Here is a 23,047-nt window from a genome sequence, read left to right as displayed (position 1 = left end):
AGGCAACCCAGTGGATATACAGCCAGTGTACATTAGTAATTATAATTAAAACTTTGTTTTAAATGCCAACAGCGTAACTTCTTGGATGAGAGTAATGATATACTGAAGAGTCTTATAGACTCTTTCAGGCATTTTATTAAACGACCTGTATGGATTATTTTATTTAGGTTTCATAAAAAACTCTATATTTAACAGATTGAGAAACTGAGGCATAGAGAGGAAGAGTAACTTGCCCCAGACCACATGGGTGGTAAGTGGTAGCATTGGGATTTGAATCCACAGCCCTCCCTCTTGACTCTCAGGCTCCGCCATTTCTGGAGTCAGGGTGCTGCGGTTCGATGGGCCATCTGGAGTCACACTGTTCAATAAACTCGCCACAGTTTCAACAAAACCTGTAAAAACCTAACTTCAGGAGGAATCTTAGAAAGGAAAATACAAGAGAAGAAGAAAAGAGGCAACTGTGGTTGAGGCAATAGATGAAATAACCATATCCAAGTATATGGAGGTAGTTATTATGGGAAGATGATGACTATCTCTTTTCATCTCCCTAAAGAAAAGATTCTTACTGAATCACAGAAGAGTAGGTTAGATGCAAACTGTAGACTTTTTTCCTTCATACAAAAGATGACATTGTAATCCCTTCGTGGAAATTTCGAAAATCAGGCAATCTAGTCTCTCTCCAAAGAAAGGCTGTTCAGATGATGGATGCTGACCCTAAGGATCTCTTCTAGTTGCTATGAAATCCTTCTACTGTGTCAACATAATCACAAACTTATCTTATTCTGTGTGCATTTATTTGCTTACTTATTGTTTAAATAATTAATTTATTTACTTATTTGATGTGTAAGTTTATTATGCGAAAGTCATGTTTCTAGGTGTTTTGTGTAAATTTAGTTATTTACTCCTCAAAAGAAATCTGTAGTATAGATGCTTTTGTAATCCTCTTTTTACAAATAAGGAAACAAATGAGACAGATCTATGACCTTTGATCTCCTGTTAAATCATGTTTCACAAGGTTTGCTATATCATAACACAGAGTTAACTTCCCCAAATAGGTCCAAATATATGTATGTGTATACATATATATATAAATATATATATATTTTACATAAGCCTAGAGTACACAACGTGATAAAGAAATGAGAACACAAAGCTTAGAGTCAGAAGATCTGTGTTGACCTTGTGCTCTGCAGTTGACCGTGTGTGCGCATCTTTGAAGTTCAGTCCTCTCTTCTGTAAAATAAAGACTCTAAACAAAATGTGGTTTTTCTAGGTTGGCCAGTCATGCTGGTTTGCTTGATTCTAAGGAGTTTCCCAGGGAAGTCCCAGGCAAACCGACACATCCTACCGGTTGTGAACATCAACGCTGACAATGAATGTAAAAAGAAGTGTCTAACATTTTGCTCACTAAATATTAAATTTCTTCTTACAAACACAGGTGTCAATCTCCGCATTGTGTCTCGGCTCCTGTCACACTTCCCAGAGCTCTGCACTTTCCCAGCATGCTCACTTGATAGTGTCACTATTCTGATCTCCAACTGGAAATAACACACACTGGGAGCAGAGAAAGTGCTTCAAATGCCTCTGGACACACAGGCTCGTAGGCACTGGGTGTGAGGGAAGAGTTCAGTTTCGTTTGGGTACTCCGATTTATTTTGGCTTCTATCCAAGTCAGTACATCAGAAGCTGCCGGATTATTTGAAACGGTCCCTAAGACAGAGTTCAGAAGGTTTAAGCCCTTGGGTCATTTTTCCCAACACTTCCATTCTGAGTAACAATCACAAACTGATACTAGTGACAAGGTAGAGAGAACAAGGGCCTTTTCCTTTGTGGTGTTCGGCCATGATTATGCATTCAAGTCCACTAATCTTCTTTTTATCACATTTAACCAAGTGGGACAATATATTCTACAGTTCAATTTAGCTATTCATGTAAAAGTGATGCATTTTCATGAAGCTAAATCCATCATGTCCAACATCTGTGACCCTCCAGAGATCCGTTCTGTCACTCACTCTCTCTTAGTCATCTTGTCCTTGTTCCTGTGTGCTCCTGCTGTCACATCTGCCCTCAGTGCATTTTTTTACCAACCAAGGTGAAGCAGTAGAGAAGTCCTCAGTGTCACTAACACCCTGGGTTCCTTACCTCAATTTGCTAATTTCTGACCAGGGAAAGACTTGAGGGCAGCCCATGATGGAGAGAAAAGAAAAACGATAGTTTCGTGTTTCAGTTTAATTAGACAAATGCTTATTGACCATCCATTATTTGGAAAGATTAGTACTAAATGCTATCCAACACTAAAAAATGAATAAAACACGAGCCCTGCCATTATGAATAGAAGGGAAGACAAGCATAAAAATGATTAAACTACAAAGCAGGCTGCAAGCTGTAGCAGATGAGAAGTACGTGTGATTCCAGACAGTGACGTCATGTCTCTGTGCAGGGAGAGGGAAGCAGGACAGACCCTCTAGAGGGAGCATGTGTCCCACATCTTGAATGACACCTGTCCCAGAGGATTAAGGCCAAAGATGGAGGAAACAGCATTTTGGTGGCACATCAAACGGGAAGAGAGTCAGGTGTGCTCAAAGAATAAAAGTTGCAGTTTTAACAAAATTTGTCCACATTGGGAGAAATAAGTAAAGTAGAAGGTATGAATGAATGTTAGGTTGGGGTCAGAAAGTAGGGCACCTCTGAGGACAGGATTAATGAGTTTTACCATTATTCTGGTGGCAGTGGGAAGTTGATAAAAGGTTTTAAACAGGAGGCTGACACTGCCTGTCTAGCTTTTAGAAGAGGAAGCAGAAAAAATCAGATAAGTCAAAAGAGAGGAGATTCCTGGGGGCAGGAGAGCAGAGTGGGGAGTATTACTAAAATCGGATGAGCCGCGGCAAGAGCCTCAGAAGAGGTGGAGGCCGGGGAGATGGAGACAAGATGGAGAGGTCTACTGGAAAGCCTATCGGTAAGCGCGCATGTGCAGTGTGCGTGCTTGGGAATACCCCTGGGGGAGGCGAAACGAGTGGAGATCGATATATTCATTCACTCGACAAACATATATTAAGTGTGCATGATGTGCTAAACATGCAAAATGTGGACATCAAATGTTTAGTCTCTTCTTCCTTTAAGAAGATAACACTGGTTGGAACAAAAGTATAAGGAAGAATTCCAACCCAATGTGATTACAGCTAAGATTGCAACAAATACATAGACAAGTAAGTTGATGATGGGAGAACTGGAGAGGGAAGAAAGAGTCAACCAAGAAGACCCTAGAAAATTCCCAAATGTGCCATAAGACAGTAAAGGTAGAAACCTTTGTTAGAAGCCAAATGGCCGCCTGCTCTCTCTAAGGTAGCCCCTTCCAACCCCTTTCTTCCTCAACAATTTCTAATAATACCACCTAGATTGTTTCAGAGAATATAGGATCATTGAAAATTATATTGTTTGCTTATTAGAACGTGTGCTTCATTACGTCTTCCTCACACTGTCATAATAAATATTTGATGAATGAATAAATGAAGATATTATTACTGTTCAACCTTGCTCTTCCTCTTCTCAGAATCTCTCTCTCTGGCACATGCACACACACACACACACACACACACACACCCCCTCAAGGACAGCCTTCTTTCCTTGCAGGTGGAGAAAGATAGCTGGGGTAGCAGACAGGGTGGAGGCATCAGGCAGTTGGCTGCCCAGAATGTGAAAGCTTTGTTAATATGGGGGCAGACTGCCAGCTCCTACTAATTCTTAAACTACTTTAGCTTTCTCCTCCAATATTACCACAGTGCCTTCTCCTCCTTTCTGTAAGAACAGCACTGAAAAAACTGTATGTGAGTGCTGAGACAGCTTGACCAGCTACTAGGCTATTAACAGAGAACCTGTACCATCAGAATTACTGAGGGTAAACAAGACTCAGGAGGAGTTGTGATACTCACCTTTTATAAAGAATGACAATGATGGTGGTAATCAGGATAACAAACAGCAACAATAAAACTGTCCCTCCAGCCACGAAGAGGATATGTCGGTTATCAGTTTTACCTAGAAGAAAAAAATTATAGCAGGAATTAGGAATTCAGCTAAAGCCTGAAAAAACGAAGGTGGGAAAATTAGGAATGGGTACATTAATCATCTTAGAGTAACAATTTAAAAGTAAGAATTCAATAAAAATAGGACAAGATAAGAGAAAAAGACAGTTTTTCTTTTACAGTCTCCTAAATATTTCTGATTCCTCTCAGATTTTTATTAGCTCCTTGATTCGGTTAGGTTTAACATCTTAAGAAGAAGAAGAAGAGAAAGTGCGTATGTTCGAGACAGATACCACTTCATTCTAATGAGCTTGCGATCACGTACACAGACTCTTTTGTAGAAAAAAATAACTATCAAAATGGTATGTAAATGAAGATTACTTCTTAAGTCTGATCTATTATGTACATTCAATACACAACAGTATACAACTTTGATATTTATAAGTAGAATTTTGTATAAGAAACATTTTCTACTCAATTGGAGCTAATGATAAAACATAATCAGGAAAAATACATTCCTCCAATTCAGTGCTTGAGTGGAAAGAACAATGGTCCACGAATCTGAAAATCTCATCCTGGTTCTTTCACTATTTAGCTGTTTGACCTCCATCTAATTCCTTGATCTGCTCTGCATGCCTTTCTTCATCTGTCAAGCGATGACAATGACAACAGTTCTAATTACATCATAGAATTGTGGTAAGACTCTAATGAGGCAATATTCAAAGGAGCAATGAACTACTATAGAAACGTCCCTCTGGAGCAGGATCCAGTGAGGTCAGAGACCATTTTATCTTTAAGACGTTCTCCTGCCCACAGCACCCCTCACCCACCACCACCCACAGAGCTCCTTGCAAGGAGAAGAAACTCCATCTATATGTGCTCTTGATCTGAATGGGATCGAATTAAAACCTAGGAGCTGTCTTTATTGCCATGTCTCTTTGGGACAGCAAACTTGTCCATGTCCCCTCCTAAAGGAAGGGGGCAGGCCATGGCAGAGAACAGCAGAATTTCCCTCTCTCTTGAAATTAAAGCTAAAATGCTCACAAGCATTCTCAGGCTGTCTGAAATCCTGTGGGAACAAGAAAATCATGCTTTTCAATGGATTCTTCCCAATCTTTTCCTCGGATTATTTCTTCCTTCCTAACCCACTATTTAGCTGCGACTTTTTCATGATAGGAGCTCAAAGTCTCCATCTGTCTGTTCTTCTGTAACCTTTACTGCAAAGGGAAACTGAGTCAAATAATAAACATTTTAATTATTTCAATTTGTTTAGTTATAAGGTCAATAAAAGCTGAAAAATAAGTGAACACTTTAACAACTTTGTACATAGAGTCTAAGAATGGCCTTTGTCCAAACGTGATGGGGCGTGGGAAAGCTAAACTAATTCAGAACAAAAATACACTGAACCTCCACTACAGAAGGAACAATGAGATTTTCTCCCCACCAAATAAGAAATTAAATGTTTTAAGCTCTTGGCACATGGTAAAAAATAAATAAAATACCTGAAATGATTTTGCCTTATAACACAAGACTATGAAAGGACCACACTTGCCATACTGACATAATTTAAATATAGTAGATGCTAAGGTTAAATCAATCAGGCAATCACAGTGAGAAAACTAAAGTTGTGATTAAAAAGTTCATTGACAGTGTTCTGGGAAAATTGTTTAACTACTTTTCAAATGCTATTTAGATCCTCATTACAGTAAAAAAAAATCTGGGTGGACCAGAGATCTAAATTTTTTCATGTAAACATTAGAAGAAACTGTAAGTAAATATTACTTAATCTCTGGAATAAGAAATGAGCTTCCAATTTATAAAAATAAATAAATATATAGTGTTGACCAGGTCAAAATAAAAAATACATGTGGGTCAAATGATCACAAACAGCATGTAAAGACAAACAAAAAAATTGGTTAGCATTTTCAACATATTGTTGCTATTAAGAAAAAGCTATATAAGGCAATAAGAAAGATACCAAGAACTTAATAACTAAATGCACTTAAAGAATAAGTTTGTATAAAAGGGAGACTGGTGAGATAGACATCTCAAGCTCTGTTAGTAGGATTGGAAACTGCTACAACCTGGATCTGGATAGAAGTGGGTCTCCGTGTATCACACCTTTCCACTAGGTGCTTGCACATTTGATTAATTACTTTATTCTAAAGAAAAACTAAGAAACGTGAACAAAGAGTTTTGTGAAACATTTGTAATAGCAAAAAGGAAATCCTTATTTCTGAGCAGTAGACTAATGAGCAAGACTACACAGCTGTGGTTCCCAAACTTAATTTGCATCAGAATCCCCTGGGGGCTTGTTAAAGCACAGGTTGCTGAGCCCCTCTCAGAATTTCTGATTTTGTACGTCTGGGTGGATCCCAGAATTTGCAGCTCCCACATGATGCCTATGATGCTGGTCAGGGACCCACTCTTTGAAAATCAGAGCTGCAGACATTAGAAAGAAATGTGTAAAGAATTCCAATGAGATGGAAAACTGCTGACTATAGGTATAAAGTTAAGCAGCATTTCAAAACCAGAACTCACAATCGCGCAAGCCATAATATCTCAATCAAGTGTAGAACTTACAGGAAAAAAGCCTGCAAGGCAACAACATGCCAAAATTTTTAATTGATGATCTTCAGGGAGTAGAATTGAAAGCATTGCCTCTTTAAGCTTTTTTGATATTTTCCAAACTTTCTAGATGATGCATTGCTTTTGTTAATCAGAAAAAAAGAATAGTACAAAAATTTAAAGGTCTGGATACTTAAAACAGAATAACCTGCCGAATTTTAGGGGTTATATTGAAAGTGCACAATGTAAAGAGCATCTTTGTAGAAGTATGCTCAGAGTCCTTAAGAATTAAGATGGCATTCTTTATTAAGCTCTAAATTATATGAATGAAAAAGTAGAAACCACTGAAAAGCATGGCTATTTGTTTCACACTGCTCAATTATAAACACAAACTTCAAATGCATTCTTTCATGTGAAATATTTTACCTCTTTCTAACCTCTTGTAGTAATGTTTGACCTGTTGGAGTCAGATCTGTTTATTCATTCATCTTTTAACACATAGCATTTCAAGGCATACTATGTAGCTGGCATTATAGATGAAGTGGTGGGTAAAAACAAATTTGGTACCTAAAGGGAAAACACCAAAAGATGAAAACTGTTTCTCTACTCACAGCACTTCTGACACTAACTTCCCCAGAGCTGGCACAGACCCCACAGATTAAGGGATCAGCCCCACAACACAGCCTGCCCCCCTCAGACTCCATTCCCAAGTCCAGGCCCCTTGTACTTCTGACCAACCAGCTACAAATCAGAGTTCTCATGACCCCTTCCTCAGTTCAACAGTTTGCTGTAACATTTCACAGAACTCAGGGAACACTTTATCTACTATTACTGGTTTATTATAAAAGATACAACTCAAAAACAGCCAAATGGAAGAGATACATAAGTCAAGTAATGGGGGCGGTGCACATGGAGCTTCCATGCCCTCGGGGGATGTGCCACCCTCCCAGCACCTCCTTCTGTTCACCAACCTGGAAGCTCTCTGAACCCTGTCACTTAGGGTTTTTCTGGAGGTTCCATTACATGGGCATGATTGATTAAATCATTGGCCATGGGTAACTAATCCAATCCCCAGCCCCTTGCTCCTTGGGCCTCCCCAGAGGTCAGGGGGATGGGCTGAAAGTTCCAACCCTCTAATCACATGATTGATTCCTCTGGCAACCAGCCCCCATCTGACGCATCTAGGTGTTTTCAGCCACCAGTCACCTCATTAACGTACAAAAGGACACTCATCACTCTGGAGATTCCCAGGGTCTTAGAACCTCCTGTGTCCAAGGAACTGGGAACCAAGATAAAATATTATACCAAAGACGCTCCTAGTGCTCCTATGACTTACAAAATTGCAAGAGTTTAGGAGCTCTGTGAGAGGAACCCGGGGCAGAGACTGAACATATATTTCTTCTTGTATCACAGAAACTGATTTAAGGAGCTTACATTTTTGAAAGGTCCTGGATAAATTAAAAACATGCAAGGAACAAGCATTTTCCCAGAAGAAGTATGGTTAAGGCATAAGGGTCAGCTACAGATGCAGTCCCACTACAGAGACATCACAATCTAGAGTTTCCCAGCCTACGGCCCATCCGGCTTCTCATGCCTTTCCCTGCCGCACTCGGCTGCAGCTGCCTTAACGTGAACAGTTCTTAGAGTCAGGCTGGTGGAACCACGTAACCTGCTGGGCCCTGGATGAGACTAAAAACAAAAAGGAAAAGGAAAAGCAAATGGGTATGGATGTTTAGGGAGTTAATCAACAGCTCACAACACTCGCTTTCTCTAAGTTCTGCTAATAGATCTGAGATTGACTAACGTCGGCCCTCAAGCCCCTCTCTTAAAGAATTATTGTCTATTCTCAGTAGCCACTTTTTTTCTGATGTTTTTTCTCTTTCATCCCAATGCTGTGTTGATTCATAGGAAGACAAAAGTGTCTTGAACCATGAAGCCATTATTTTCCCTCCCATCAAAAAAGATAAACACAGTTAAAACAATTTAAAGCATGTCAGTGAGATATATAAACGAAGAATTTACTCCAGGATTGTGACCCTCCAGGCTACGTTTCTGCCAATGACAAGTATTTATGGCTGAGTTATAAAACCCTTAGAAAGGCTCATGATAGAAATGCTGCCAGGACCTTCCCTCAGAGCCTGGCGGGCAAGAGCAGGCATTGACATCTACTTGTTTATGCTTTACTAGAGTTTGGGGAGGAGATAGGGGGTGGGGAAACCATGTAACTCAGAACCTAGATATGTGGACCAAAAAACATGCTAGAAGAAATTCACAGATCCTGATCCTCCAGCTAGCCCTGGGTAAGTCATGGTAGCTATCAGTTAAAGTTATTCTTGCTTTCTTACTTCACTAAAAAGAGAAGCAGAACTATTAGATTTCATTCTATTTATAGATGGAATACACAGTGTGTGAGTTCCCACGGGGTGGATATGTATGAGCTGACAGACTCAGCATTATCAGGTCGATTCCAATTTTTGACTCACTATATAATGCAAATATCCAACCTTCGTCCCACATTAGACATTGAGTTGCTGAAAAAACAGAGATTGAGGAGAACAGCCTTGGGGTCTAGTCCCACGTTCTAATTCTTTTCTTTGGAAGACTTCAGCGTAAGACACTAGATATCCCAGACACTTTCGGCAACTGCAAAATTATGATAAAATTAACTTCAAGGGTAGCTATGGGGCTTAGATAAAACATATAGAATGCTATATATATTTAAGCACCAAGTAATATATAAATTATTAATAGTATACTTACATTTTGTATACATACTTCAAAATTAGGGTTAAATAAATGATTTCTATTCTTTCATGTTGAACTAGTCATGTACAACAGAGGATGCTTGCTCTATCCTAGATTCACCTTCTTGGGGAAAGCCAGAGGTAGTGTTGATAAACATGTATAAAAGAACTGTAGCTTTGGAGGACCACTGGAAATAATGGTGACCTGAAGTCTGTTGAACTTTCCTGTCTGCCTGAAATATGCATCAAGTCGATATTGGTATGGTAATATTATTCCAAGTTTTCAAAGGTCAACTTCTTTGTGCAAATCAGTTTTATACTCTTTGTATTTCAGAAACCTTTTCCTGTTTTATAGCAAGAAAGTCCTAGGGAATAAATTATTTTCAGAGAATTAAAGGATCATGACATCAGCCTCTAATCTTTCTTCTGAGTGAATAGCAGCTACTCTTCCTCAAAATAAAAGTATTATCAGATTTTAACTGAGAAACGTAAGATGCAAAGAATCTAAATATGTGCCCTGAAGCAAGCCAAGGAGGGAAGTGAGTTTCCAACTCAATGTACAAATTTTGCTACAATGGTTTTGCCTCTCTCGATGGAAAATAGTTTCCCAAATGACTTAAGCACTTTAAAACTTTATACCAGTTGAGAAACAGATGGTGTAAAATAGGTTGTAAAGTTTACCTGCTCAGTATTGGATGACTGCATTAGCCAGTTTCTGGTGTCCCTGTACGTATTATGCTGTGAGCCACATGCCCTGGAGCAATCAGTGTATGGCAAGGCTATCTAAGCCAGCATATGAGGCAGAGGGATGGTGAGCATCTTTGATTTGGGACACCTGTTGAGAACATTTTCAAGGCTGACTCCATCATTATCAGATGTCTCACCTTCTTACTCAAATATTTCTTAGCCTTCTATGTCCTGAACACATACCTCGATTTTCATAAACACATATTATTTAAAGGAGACTGCTTTTAGACCTCGTAAGTCAGAATGTTAGAAACTGCACATACCTTGCTCACCTTCTTAGTGAATTAGTGTGCAGAAAATAGTTAATGCAGCAGGCCTGAGACTACTGTCCAAAGGCCTGCTTGCAATGTTGGCCCTTGGCTCGCGTGTGGGAACTTGGATTTGGGGAGCGTTCCCAGTATTCCCTAACTGTTAGGGTGGTTTATTGTGTCTAAACTGTTTAATACAAACAACGTGCTTTATGCTAAACACCTGCTTTCCTTCTGGGAAACCAGTCCCTCTGACTCTGCCCCAGGCACCTTTCCCTTAGCTGAATTTGCTGTGCATCCTTTTGCTGCAATAAATCAGAGCCATCCCTTTGGAACATACCATCAGGGAACAGAGTGCCCATATCTCCCACAGGTGGGAGGGGAGGAGCTCACTTCCACAGGTGCCTCGCTCCAAGCTACACAACTACCTCCTGACATAAAGATGTAAGAAGTTCATTTTTCCTTTAGATAAAACCAATTAATTAACACAGATGGTCACCCCAATTAAAAGCTGAATTTAGGAGGAGCTATGGGTGACCAATGGTGTTGTCAAGTCCCCTTTCTTGAAGCCAAGTTATTGTTTACCTTGAGAATATGCATGCAATGAGTTACATCTGCTGGGCTCTGTAGAAGGTGAGATTTCTTTCTGTCTTTGCAATCTCTTAGCGGATCACCTGTGATGCGTATCACAATTCTGGTTTAATGCTTATTCAATAGTAAAATTGTTTTCTTTCTCTTCTACCTTTGTGGAGCTGTTTTCTGGGTAGGGAGAAGATTTTGTTTCTAATGATAATTCCCCAATACACTGTTATTATTATTGTTGTTTAACCAAGTATAACTCTGCAACGTCATTATGATGCTTATTGACATGGATGTAATAGGAAATTTTTCAGATGATCTACTGAAATCAAGATAAACATTTTCCTTACACAGTAAAACACAGTAGGCTACTATAGCATTTAAATATTTTATGTATTTAGCTATTCAATATAAAGGTCCATAACTATGAGAACATATTACTACTCAGAATATTTTAATATGGAAAATAAACTTTTGTTTTTTCTTGGGAGATTTGGGATGTTAAGCCCTGGCTATCCCTGAGGGTGGAGGAACTAGAATTCTGATGGCTAATAACTCCAGCTCTGGTTCAATGGTCATTAGTCATCTACAAGAAGTAGAGGGAGGGCAGGATTTGAGAGGAAAGGGAAGGAAAGGAAGGGTTAAGATGGAAGGAGGGTGTGCTCGGGAACTTTGAGCAGTTCCCTGGAAGTTTCTCAGGGGACCGGACTTTCCCACGAGGTGAGAGTCTAGTGGGTGGACCTGACAAAGACCCCAGGAGCAGGTGCTTTGCAAAGCCAAGAAGCCACGTGAGAGCTGAGCTATCACAGTTCTCTCCAGCAAGAACCTTGATTCTCCTTTGTCCAGAGGCTACTCCTAAAGTTCCCCTAGTCTGTTCCTGAGGTGGACCTGACTTTATCAGCAACCAGCATTCTTTTCCAGACCCTAATATCTGCTACCTGTCTCTGCTCATCCCTCATATGACTGTGTGGAAACCCTCCTCACCTGACTCTACGATACCCACAAGCCCCAAAAAAGGGGACAAGTCAGTAGGGAATCTCATACATGGCACCCATGATGAACTGAACTTAACCACACAGAGCTGGAAGAAAGTGGGGGGAGATTGAACTCCCATTCCTTTGCTACTCTTGCTCTATCTGCTGGTTCACTTTGGTCTGTTGCACCTATAAACGTCCTAAGAGGAAGGACACAAGGCTATGGAACTCCACAGTAGCCAGCTTCTCTTGTGATACATCTGTTGATGATAGTCATGATTTTTTTTCTTACACTTAAGGCTGCAATATAGTGCCGTGGTCAAGATCAAGAACTCTGAAGCCAGTCTGCCTGGCTTTGGATCCCAGCCCCGCTCCTTACTAGCCATGAAGCCTTGAATAAGTAACTTAACCTCTCCATGCCGCACTGTCCTTATCTGTAAAATGTAGATAATCATAGTGTTGTGTGACAACTAAATGAGTAATTATCAGCAAATTCTTAGAGTGACTGGCACACGTATAAACACTATATGTGAGTTTGTCATATGGTAGCCAAGACAAAGCCTTGTGATACTCAATTCTTGTAAGTTACTTATAGCTTTTCCCTTGGGTCCTCAGAAAACTTCAAAATTCAAACTATATGGCACTTATAAAGCCCTATATATAAATGTGTTATAAATGTCATACAGATCTTTTCAGAATATGAAATAGATAGCAAGCTTTGGGTTAAATGTTTACCTCCAAATATTCTATCCAATTTTAAATTATTATATTTTAAAAAAGTTTACCAAGTGCTCTATGAAACGTATGAAAGCCAATGACTGGCTATAAGAAACAAGACCTCTGATAATAACTTCAAAATCTGCAGCTTTATGCTCTAGAGCTTACCCAGTTCTAGGTACTTTCACCATAAGCATCTTTGCCATAGACATCTTTGCTGCAAACATTTTTGCCACATAACTAATTGACCATAAGTCAATTTTGCCGTAAAAGATAAAATAATGAAAAATAAAAGAAGGACTTTAAAAAGGTCATAATGAAATACGAAAACTGAATAACAAAATTAAAAAGACTTCATTGTGAAATAAATACCAAATACTTGAATACATTTAAAATGTGTGTAGATTCATGGCAATACTGGGCCAATAACTGATTTTATTTTGTGGTTTGCACCTAAGCAATTATTTTCACAGTCTTTTGTTCACAGTAGTATACATTTTTTATTCTTGCGTGTTGATTCTTCTCCTCATTTGGCATCCATCTCACTTTCTCTTTTTTGCTAAAACTTCTTCCTTCATTAAGAGAGGTATCATTTTCCAACCACTAGGATGCATCTTTGTAACTGAGCTTTGTATTGCGTTGTGAAAAGCTTTCTACGCTGCCATTTGTTCTTGGCATGCTGTCACATATCCATTGATAGATGTTCCAAAGTTCTATGGGAAATGTGGAGCTAAGATTTATATAATATAAAAATGGGGGGCCAGCTCCGTGGCCGAGTAGTTACGTTCACATGCTCCACTTCGGCAGCCCAGGGTTTCGCTGGTTCGGATTCTGGGCACAGACACGGCACTGCTCATCAGGACATGCTGAGGCGGCATCCCACATAGCACAACCAGAGGCACTCACAACTAGAACACACAACCATGTACTGGGGGGCTTTGGGAGAAGAAGAAGAAAGTAAAAAGAAGATTGGCAACAGATGTTAGCTCAGGTGCCAATCTTTAAAAGAAAAAAATGAGAGTACTGCATCAATGGAGATATGAAACTAAACTGTCAACCAGTTGAAATCAAACTGTTAAACAGTTATTTTATGTTAACCAAACTGTAAACCAGATATTTCATCTTTATGGCAAAATTGCCCTACACCAATTAGTTACGTGTCAAAAATGCTCACCACAAAGATGTCTGTGGCAAAGATGCTTACAGCAAAAATATTGGAGACGTATGTAATTACCCATATGACCTCTCCTTTTAAAAGATAGCTAATGATTAAAAAAGAAATTACATGATTGGATTTCAAAACTGATACTTTTATGTATTGGATCAGGAAGAGAAGACAGTAGTCAACTCAAAAGCAAAACAACATGCTTTGATTAAAGTATTGGGATTTGGCATATGTGTATTTTGTATGAGTGCAAAATGTTCCACACAATCACATGTATTTATTGAATGTTTACCATATGGAACATTGAATAATATGCTCATCGCTCCCCCTAACAAATGTTCACAGATACCATAATTCACAAATGTACACACACACACAAATTAAAAGAGTGAAGAATTTATCTGAGTGTCCTACATAAGACATGAAAAGCTGAAGGCACATTAACATCAGGACAATAATTATACTTTGCAAGCTTGTCTCTTTTTATATTTGTAAACTTGCCTTCTATGTGGCCCTCATTTGGGGGTCATTTGCACATCCATTGTGTCCTTGAACTTCTTTGATTTGAAGCTACAGAAAATATTCTATTAATGTAGTTTTCTCATCTCAATACCTACTCTTTATTTGCCCATGTCCATCATGATAAGGATTTTTCATTTGAAATTCAGGTTGAGGACAAAGAGCCACTTAAAGAAAAGCACTTCCTAGCATTCACTGCTTTCTAATAGCACCGACTTACATTGTTGACAGTGTTGTTCAATTAGCACTTGCTTTATATACATAAGGTAGCAATATACACTCAAGAATGTTCCTCACGTAATAGCATCATCAAATCAATTTAAATGAGACCTTTCAACATTTCCCTCTCTCTGATATTAACTTGTCATTACTGTTACTCAATTCAATATCTTGTTCATCTACGCAAATAGGGTATGTATAAAAAAATGACTTCAGTCAAACATTCCAGGATTTTCTGCATTAGGAAATATGAATACATCAATACGTGGAGCTTACAAAACAAACTAACCGACTGGTTGCATTTTTTTCCTGCGATGTCTCGTAAAAGAACCGATTGGACAGAGGCAACTGGAAAGATACAGCAACATAATAGGCCATGATTGAGTAATCAACTCACTTGTGATGTTGGAAACAGTATGTTTCATCTGGATAGCCAGTTATCATCCAGAATTTTAAAAACATAACTAAATTGGGCTGAAAATTGTAGTCGATCCTTTTCAGTCAAGGCTATTTTAACTTGCAAGCAGTGACACCAGTGATCTGAGATTCTGGTCCTCAGGTTTTATCACATAAATTAACTGTCATGGACACTATTTTTTATGTAGGTAAAGATAATAAAAGGTTAAGGTTCGTCACACTATGTCATAGAAATGGACATATCTGACAGCCCACTGCATGCCAGCTCAGACAACCCCCATGCCCACAACAATCACATCTATTATAAGTTCAGAAGAGTGGGACAGAAGGCTCTGGATTAATGGATCTCTAAAAAAGAAATTCTCTTGTCTACAACCTGAAACTGCTCAGAAATCCAACTCACTTGGGAGCAAACTGGTTGTTTGAAACTATAGGAAGCAGAAACTAATGGTCAAAGAAATAAATGAAGTTTATTTCTCTTCCTCAGTATTCTCATAGTCCAACTCAGGAGCACAGAGTCCCAAAGTCAGTAAGCTCCACCAGCTATAGGCAAGATTTATAACCTATAGCATTCTATTCCTCTATATACTTCTTTGTCGACCCCATACCTCACAGAAGAAATATGTGGGAAGATTCTCTTGGCTATGGCCCCACGACTTCCCAGTGAAAACGTCTGTATCTTCATTTACAAACCCCATCCTCCAGGTCTGGTGACTAGCAATTACGCGTCATTTATATAAAATATGCAAAACAAGAAAACTAAAGTTAAAAAAGGAAATAGACTTTTTGAAAGTTACACATGTGAACAAATGCTCATAAAAATTTTCTTCCCAAACATTGCAATTGATCTTCTGAAAGTTCAGGTTTCTTCGATCAGCAATCAGTAAACCTCAAATGTTAAGTGTTGGTGAAGAAAATCTAGAAATCACCTAGCTAGAAAACTTGAAAATAAAATGGACACAGTCCCTACTACAATATATAGAAACATCAACACATGAATAATCAGTCAAGAACACTTACTGAGCATATTCTGGAAAGATACTTTGACAGTTCTAAGCAGAGATGCCACAATCCCTGATCTCAAGAAATTTTTAATGTAAGAGTCTGGACCATTGCACATAGATGCAGTTATTAAATGACTCAAGGGTATAAATTTCCAAGATATAAAAGTTTGAGAAATTCAAGATGCTTAATGGTTCGATGTCAGAGAAGCAGTTAGGGCTAATGTGGAAAAATCGTGAAGATGGTGAGATCTGACTGTAATTCTAAAGGAAGGGAGACACATGTGGTGAACATTAGTAGGTTGGTTAGGAAAAGGAATGAGTGGAAACTGTGAGTGACTATCAAGGTGGCATTTCAATTAGACTAAGATCTCTCTCCCCTTATCCAGGCTACCTTTGTGCCCAACCAAGGCGGTTAGGGGGCTCCTGTACACCAGCTTGGATCGGCATCAGCCCAGAGAAAGGGGCTCCTTTTTCCAATTTGTCTGCCTAGAGGAGGCACGATTTGAAATTTTTCTCTCTGGAGTGGGCCCCAAAGACCCAGTATGTGATAATGGTAGTGTAGAGCTCAATCATTCATGCAGCGACCATTACAACTGACTCAGCTAATTTCATCTGCCTCAAGTTTCTCTTATTTATGCTATACTCAACTATTTGACTTACACTTCCTTGAATACTATTTTGCCATCTTTAGTAAAGAATTGATAGTGGCTGTCATTGCTCTTATATGAGATCCAGAATTTCACCAAGTTATCACTTAATTGAACCTACCACCTTCTATATTAACCCATAACTCAGAATATCTGTACCAACCTAGTTACTGGATTGTAATCACTCACACACTACGTCCTAGTCCCCCGTGCATATTTTATGTTAGTCCCTGTAGCGTGTTTTGTCTCTTTTCTCTGCTCTGAATATCAACGCCTCATTAGAAATTTGATGGTTCAGCTGAGCAGCCTCGTTGGTGGAAGACTAGAGAAGGACGTGAGTAACCGTATTTCTTAGCAGTGGCAAATGGTTTGTTCAAAACTAGTCTCTGGAAACTTTCTGAGAAAGCTGATTTCATTTCTTTGATCCTCATTCTTTTTATAATCAACAAGGTCAGTTGAAACAATAGTAGAGTGTCATTTAGTCAATATTAAAAGACTTCACAAACTTTTTTGGTGGAAACTACTTTTCTCATGAAAATCCAGAGGATATTAAGGGCCAAAAATAATTTTGGCCACTGTCAGTATACACACATTTTCCCCTGTTCTTTGTCCCTGTGGTCTAGACAAATTTCAAATTCAGAAAAGTTGGTCTGGAAGTACTTCAAACTGCTTCCTGGGTCCTGAGTGCAAAGAACAGGAGACAAGTGTTTCTTTTCATTCAGCAAAGAAAGTCAATAATAAATTCTGTTTTGACTCATGTTTCTGCCACTTCCCCCCTCTGTTCAAAATATATCAAGACCTGGATATCTGACATATTGGTTGACATTGTGTCATCTTTTGGATGACCTCTGAGTACCTGGTACATTTCTGAAGATGAACATAGGCAGGCAAAAGTCAGGGGGAGAGCCCGTGTGTGTGTGTATAGAATATGAGTGTCCTGAAAATCTCTCTTTGGGATCCTATAAAAGGAGTTGATGGGAGCTAACAAAAGGATGCATTGCAGTTTATAAGATTTGTGTCACAATCACCTTTCCCTTGATAGTAGAAATAAATTAAATCTGTTCCACATCTCATACCTGTCTCTCTGCTTTAATCCCTACATTGATTTTTGACCAAACAGCCCCAAGACTTGAAATAATCAAATTGCATCAGAGAAAACACAAATGATCTGTTTTTGCTTTCCACCTGATTTATTTCATATTCAATCTTTACTTGTAATTATTTTTAAAAGGAATTAAACCAGAACACACAGTCAACAGCTGTCATCTTTTGTCAATTATAACATTTTACTAATGGGCCCACTTAATAGTCTTTCAACCTGTCAAGTAAATGTCAAAAAGCCACTTTACAAGTGTTCAAAACACATGGCCACTAACAATACTGACCATTAATTCAGTCACCTTCCTTTCTGACATCATTTATAGCTTATGCACAAAGAAAAGAAACAGTTTTGTGCGAGAAACAGTCATGTTTAGACAAATGAAAAACATTTTCATTATTTAGTAATAGTTATGTAACTATACCTCCTAAAAATCTATTACTTCCATTGTCTCTATGATTTAAGACGTTTATAATTACTTTTTCAATATATAATGGACAAGATCTCATTTCACATGTGTTTGAAAATGATTGTTAATGATATTTTTCTGAATAGAACATTTTCTTGCCTTGGTCTCTGCAAGAAGGTTAGTGATTATTTTTATTCTTTCTTTTTCCTGGCCAGGTTTAAAAAGCACCTCTATAATGCAACATTCTTTAAGGTGGGAAATATTCTCTCTCTATATATATAGAGAGAGAGAGAGAGATTCAAGGAATGGAGTCAATATCTAAAATGAAGAATCCCTTGATTTTTCTCCTCCAAATATCCCATCAACCATCTTTTGCATCAAGTTCTAAGAATAATCTATGTTTCACCCACAGCTCCCGTTGTCATTAAGAGGCATAAAGAAAGCTTGATGTGGTCCAAGGTGATTATGTATGAAAAACTGCTATCCCCTGGCAAATGTCCTCCTTAGCACACACAGCTGCTGAGGCTGCGGTGGTCAAGGCTGCTATAGATGCAAAGCCTTTTCTTCTTCTTTTCCAATGCAGGAAGAAATATCAGTCTGCAGCATAAGCAGAGGCTATGAAGGGACAGCCAAATCCTAGGGAGCCTTGGCTCTAAAAGTCTACACACAAGCCAAGGCACATCAACTGGCTGGGAGCACACGAAAGAAAGAGAGAAAGAAATATGGAAGGAAGTGAGGAGAGAAGGGAGGGAGAGAAGAAGGGAGAGAGGAAAGGATAGAGGAAAGGAAAACTCGAGAAAGAGGGAGGGAGGAAGGAAGGAAAGGAGAGAATGAGAATAAAGTGAAATAAAATTTCTGTCACTAGTAAGAATAAATTATTTTCTCTGACATTTCACTCTGCAGTGAGAAAACTTGCCCAGAGGCAGAACTAGGAGAGCCTGAGCTCGCCTTTCTCCCACTCAGTTGTAATGCGGGCCTCTATACAGACTTCTAGATAGGCCTCTCTGTATTAGCACTTCAATTAAGTGAAAAATCACTTTTTCTTACTCTCACACAGGTTTTGTGGGGCCTGAAGCTTACACAGGTTAGGGCTTCATTATGAAACAGGAGACAAATTACTAACACAAAATTAGCACTGGGCCTTGGAAGAAGCCTGCTCTGGTAAGAAGCCCTGTAGGTCAGCCTCGATAGCTTCAAAGCCAGTCTGTTTCCACTCCCGGGTCTGAAAACAACTGAGGGAATCAAAGCTCCACCTGGCAAAGTAGCAACCACGTTACCAAACATTTATTCCATTCCACTCTACTCAACCGTGATTCAGCAAATACCAATCTAGCACCATCTTGTTATTGCTGAGGATACATGAGGATAATAAAACCTAGTCACCACCATCAAAAACTTTTAATATAATTGAAAAACTAGGAGTTCTACAGCTCAAACTTATAGGCTGTTGATGTTATGTATTCTTCAAATTCACTGAATTTTTTTTTTACTTCAGGAATGTGGCAGATCAAGAAAATGAGAAAGATCTATTATTGCTAAATCTGTGATGGATGGATTAGCAGGATAAACACTAAATACTAACATTCAATAACTGACAATTTACCTAAATTCAATCATTAAAAAATATTTCGAACAATACAGTCATGAAAAAGACAACAGAACCCAATCCACAGTGGTTGACTTTTCCATTTTTGACACTTGAAGACATCTATCACCTACTCACCATCGGTTATGGTCAATTTCATCACGAAGGTTTCATTTTCTCCTGTGCTGGCCTTGAAGCGACAGCGGTAAAGTCCCGAGTCAGAGGCCGTGACGTGGGGCAGGACGATGGAGGCCCTTCTCATTCCCTGGCTACAGTTACTCAGGATCTGTCTTCGGAACTTTGAAGTGTAACTTTTCCCTTGGGACAAGTTGCAGGTAGTTAAGAGGTCAATCTGATGGGGCTGGATCTTTTCCCATGTAACTTGTTGCAACGGCCACTTCATTTGAAGCTGACAGGTAAGTGTGACATTTTTCCCAGGTTCTGAGAGTATGTGGCTATTTGATGGCGCATCTATCTCAAAACTATCTGAAAAGAAGAAACAAATGATTACACTTAGGTCCTCAAATATTTGGATGAGAACATGGAAGCCATCCAGAAAGTTCTATCAAAATGATTGGTGATGTTATTTAACATAGTCTCATTGATTGTAAACAATATCTTTATACCACATTTTGGGAGGAAAAGGCTTATGAAAGAAGCAGGTACCTAAATAAGAAAGAGGAAGTGATTGTTCACATATATTCCCTTAAGTTTTACTTGGTTAACCAGATAACAAGAAACGCAATCGAAACCCCTGGTGCTTTTCTTGGCAGTGATGACATCAAGAAGCTGAATTTCACAAGATTGTTCTGCCGTAATGCTGGGCTGGTGACTCACACGCTGACTTTGAGCATCAAACATCCAGACTGTAATCAGACAAACTAAGATTTTAGTGGTCATAAAACAGATATCAAATCATTTTCATTGAATACATACATAAAATCATTTTTCAAATATGCAGGTTGCCTTATGCATGGTTAGAGTAGGGATCTACATGCAATATGAATTTTTGGGTACGAGAAAAATCCTCCAATATTTTCCCGCTTTCACACCATGTCACTGGAATACCCAGCACAGAGCACTCAGTAAGTAATCATCACATCTCTAAATCAGTAGTTCTTACAGTGTGGGCTAAAGACCCCAGGGGGCCTCTGTATCCCTCTCTGAGATCTGCAAGATCAAAGCTATTTCAATAGTCATATTAAGACATAATTTACCTTTTATACTCTTATTCTATATGAATATACATATTTTTACAATTTCATTCTTGTCCTATAAGAATATATAGTAGATATTTTCAGAGGCTCTGATGATTAATGGGGTATATGCTTGTAAATTCTGCTCTTTTAAATTTTGCTCAGTTTTAATTTCTAAAACAGTAAATATTTATAGTTATAACTCCATAAACAAAAACTCTTTGGAGTCCTCAATAATTTCTGAGAGAATAAAGGGAAAAAAACAATTCTAAAATTCATATGAAACCACAAACAGCCAAAAATAGCCAAAATAATCTTGAAAAAGAACAAAGCTGGAGGCATCCTATTTCCTCATTTCAAACTATACTACAAGGCTACAGTAATTAAAAGAGTGTGATACTGGTATAAAGACAGAAATACAGACCAATGAAAGAGAATAGAAAGCCCAGTAATAAATCCACACATATATGACCAACTGATCTTTGACAAGGATGCCAAGAACACGCAATGGTGAGAGGGTAGTCACACAGGGGTGAAACCTGTTGGAAAAGCTGGATATCCGTGTTGCAAAAGAATGAAACTGGATCCTTGTCTTACATCATACACAAAAATCAACTCAAAATGAATTAAAGACTTAAATGTAAGACCTGAAACTGTAAAACTCCTAGAAGAAAACACAGGGGAAGGTTTCATGGCATTGGCCTTAGCAATGATCTCTTGGATATGACACTAAAAAGCACAGACTACAAAAACAGAAAAAAAAGGCTTCAAGTGGGACTACGTCAAACTAAAAGTCTTCGGCACAGCAAAGGAAACAACCAACAGAGAGAAAAGGCAATCTATGGAATGGGAGAAAATATTTGCAGACCATATATCCAAATATATAAGAAATTTCTGCAACTCAATAGCAAAAAACCCTAATTACCCTATATAAAACATGGGCAGCCTGGTGGCGTTGCCAGCCTGGTGGTAGCAGATGTTAGTCCAGGACCAGTCTTCCCCACCAAAAAGAAAAAAAGTGGGGGTCTAAAGACTTGAATAGACTTTTCTGTAAAGAAGACACACAACCGCCAACAGATATATGAAAAGATGCTCAATGTCACTAATCATTACAGAAATGCAAATCAAAACCACGACAAAATAACACCTTTCACCTGTTAGGATGAGTATTATCAAAAAAAAAAAATAGTTGTTGCTGAGGATGTGGAGAAATTGGAACCCTTATACACTGTTGGTGAGAATGTAAAATGGGGCAGCCAGTATGGAAAACAGCATGAAGGTTCCTCGAAAACTAAAAATAGAACTACCATATGATGCAGCAATCCCACTTCCGGGATTCAAAAGAACTGCAGTTCCAGAAGAACTACAATCTAGATCTCAAAGAGATACCTGCACCCTGTGTTCACTGCAGCATTATTCACAATAGCTGAGACGTGGAAGCAACCTAAGTGTTCATCGATGGATGAATAGATGAAGAAAGTGTGGTATATACATACAATGGAATATTATTCAGCCTTAAAAGAAAGAAGGAAACCCTGCAATATGAGACAAGATGGATGAACCTGGAGGACATTATGCTAAGTGAAATAAGCCCATCACAGAAGGATAAATACTGTGTGATTTCACTCATATGAAATTTTCAGTTATGCAAGATAAATGAGTTCTAGAGATCTGCTGCACAACACAGTGCCCATAGATAACAAGACTGTTTGTATGCTTAAAAATCTATTGTGTTTAGATCTTATGTTAAATATGCTTACCACAATAAAATTTAAAAAAAAAAAAAGAGAGATCCTGAGAGCAAACAGTTTAAGAACCTGATCTAGAGAATAAATTTTAGGAATTGCTTCTCGAAATGACGATAGCCGAGAGTGGTCATGTCCATCCATTTAGTAGTTATCGACACCTTTTTAACCCAATAGCTTTACTGCTGCTGACACGGAATTCTGACCTGCCGTTTAAGTAGAAAAGGGAGGTAACGGTGTCACAGAGCACAGGGATACCAGGCAAGAAATGCACAAAAGTGAAAGAGCATCTGTCACAGCCTCTATCTGTGTCACAGAGTTGCTCAGGGCTGGCCCCAAAGCTCCTTTCTTGACTTCCAATGTAAAAAAAAAAAGGAAAAGAAAAGAAGAGAGGACAGGAGAGGAGGGAAACCACCCCTAAAAAAGAGAGAAATTAAGTCTAAATA

General features: G+C 38.7%; 1 protein-coding gene across 5 annotated transcripts in view; it reads right to left on the bottom strand.

Annotated features, from left to right (window-relative positions):
* Window positions 1-23,047, bottom strand: part of CD226 (CD226 molecule) — a 77,478-nt gene that overhangs the window by 5,792 nt on the left and 48,639 nt on the right. For all 5 annotated transcript variants that reach the window (XM_014839623.3, XM_070512876.1, XM_070512875.1 and 2 more), the window contains 2 exons: window positions 19,799-20,146; window positions 3,930-4,032 (listed from right to left, as the gene is read on the bottom strand). In XM_014839623.3, coding sequence (XP_014695109.1) covers window positions 3,930-4,032; window positions 19,799-20,146 — 451 coding nt within the window. The remainder of the gene's footprint in view (window positions 1-3,929; window positions 4,033-19,798; window positions 20,147-23,047) is intronic.

This window comes from Equus asinus, chromosome 7, assembly GCF_041296235.1.
Source record: "Equus asinus isolate D_3611 breed Donkey chromosome 7, EquAss-T2T_v2, whole genome shotgun sequence".
Lineage (NCBI taxonomy): Eukaryota > Metazoa > Chordata > Mammalia > Perissodactyla > Equidae > Equus > Equus asinus.
Note: the sequence above shows the minus strand (reverse complement) of the source record. Positions and strands in the feature narration are given on the sequence as shown.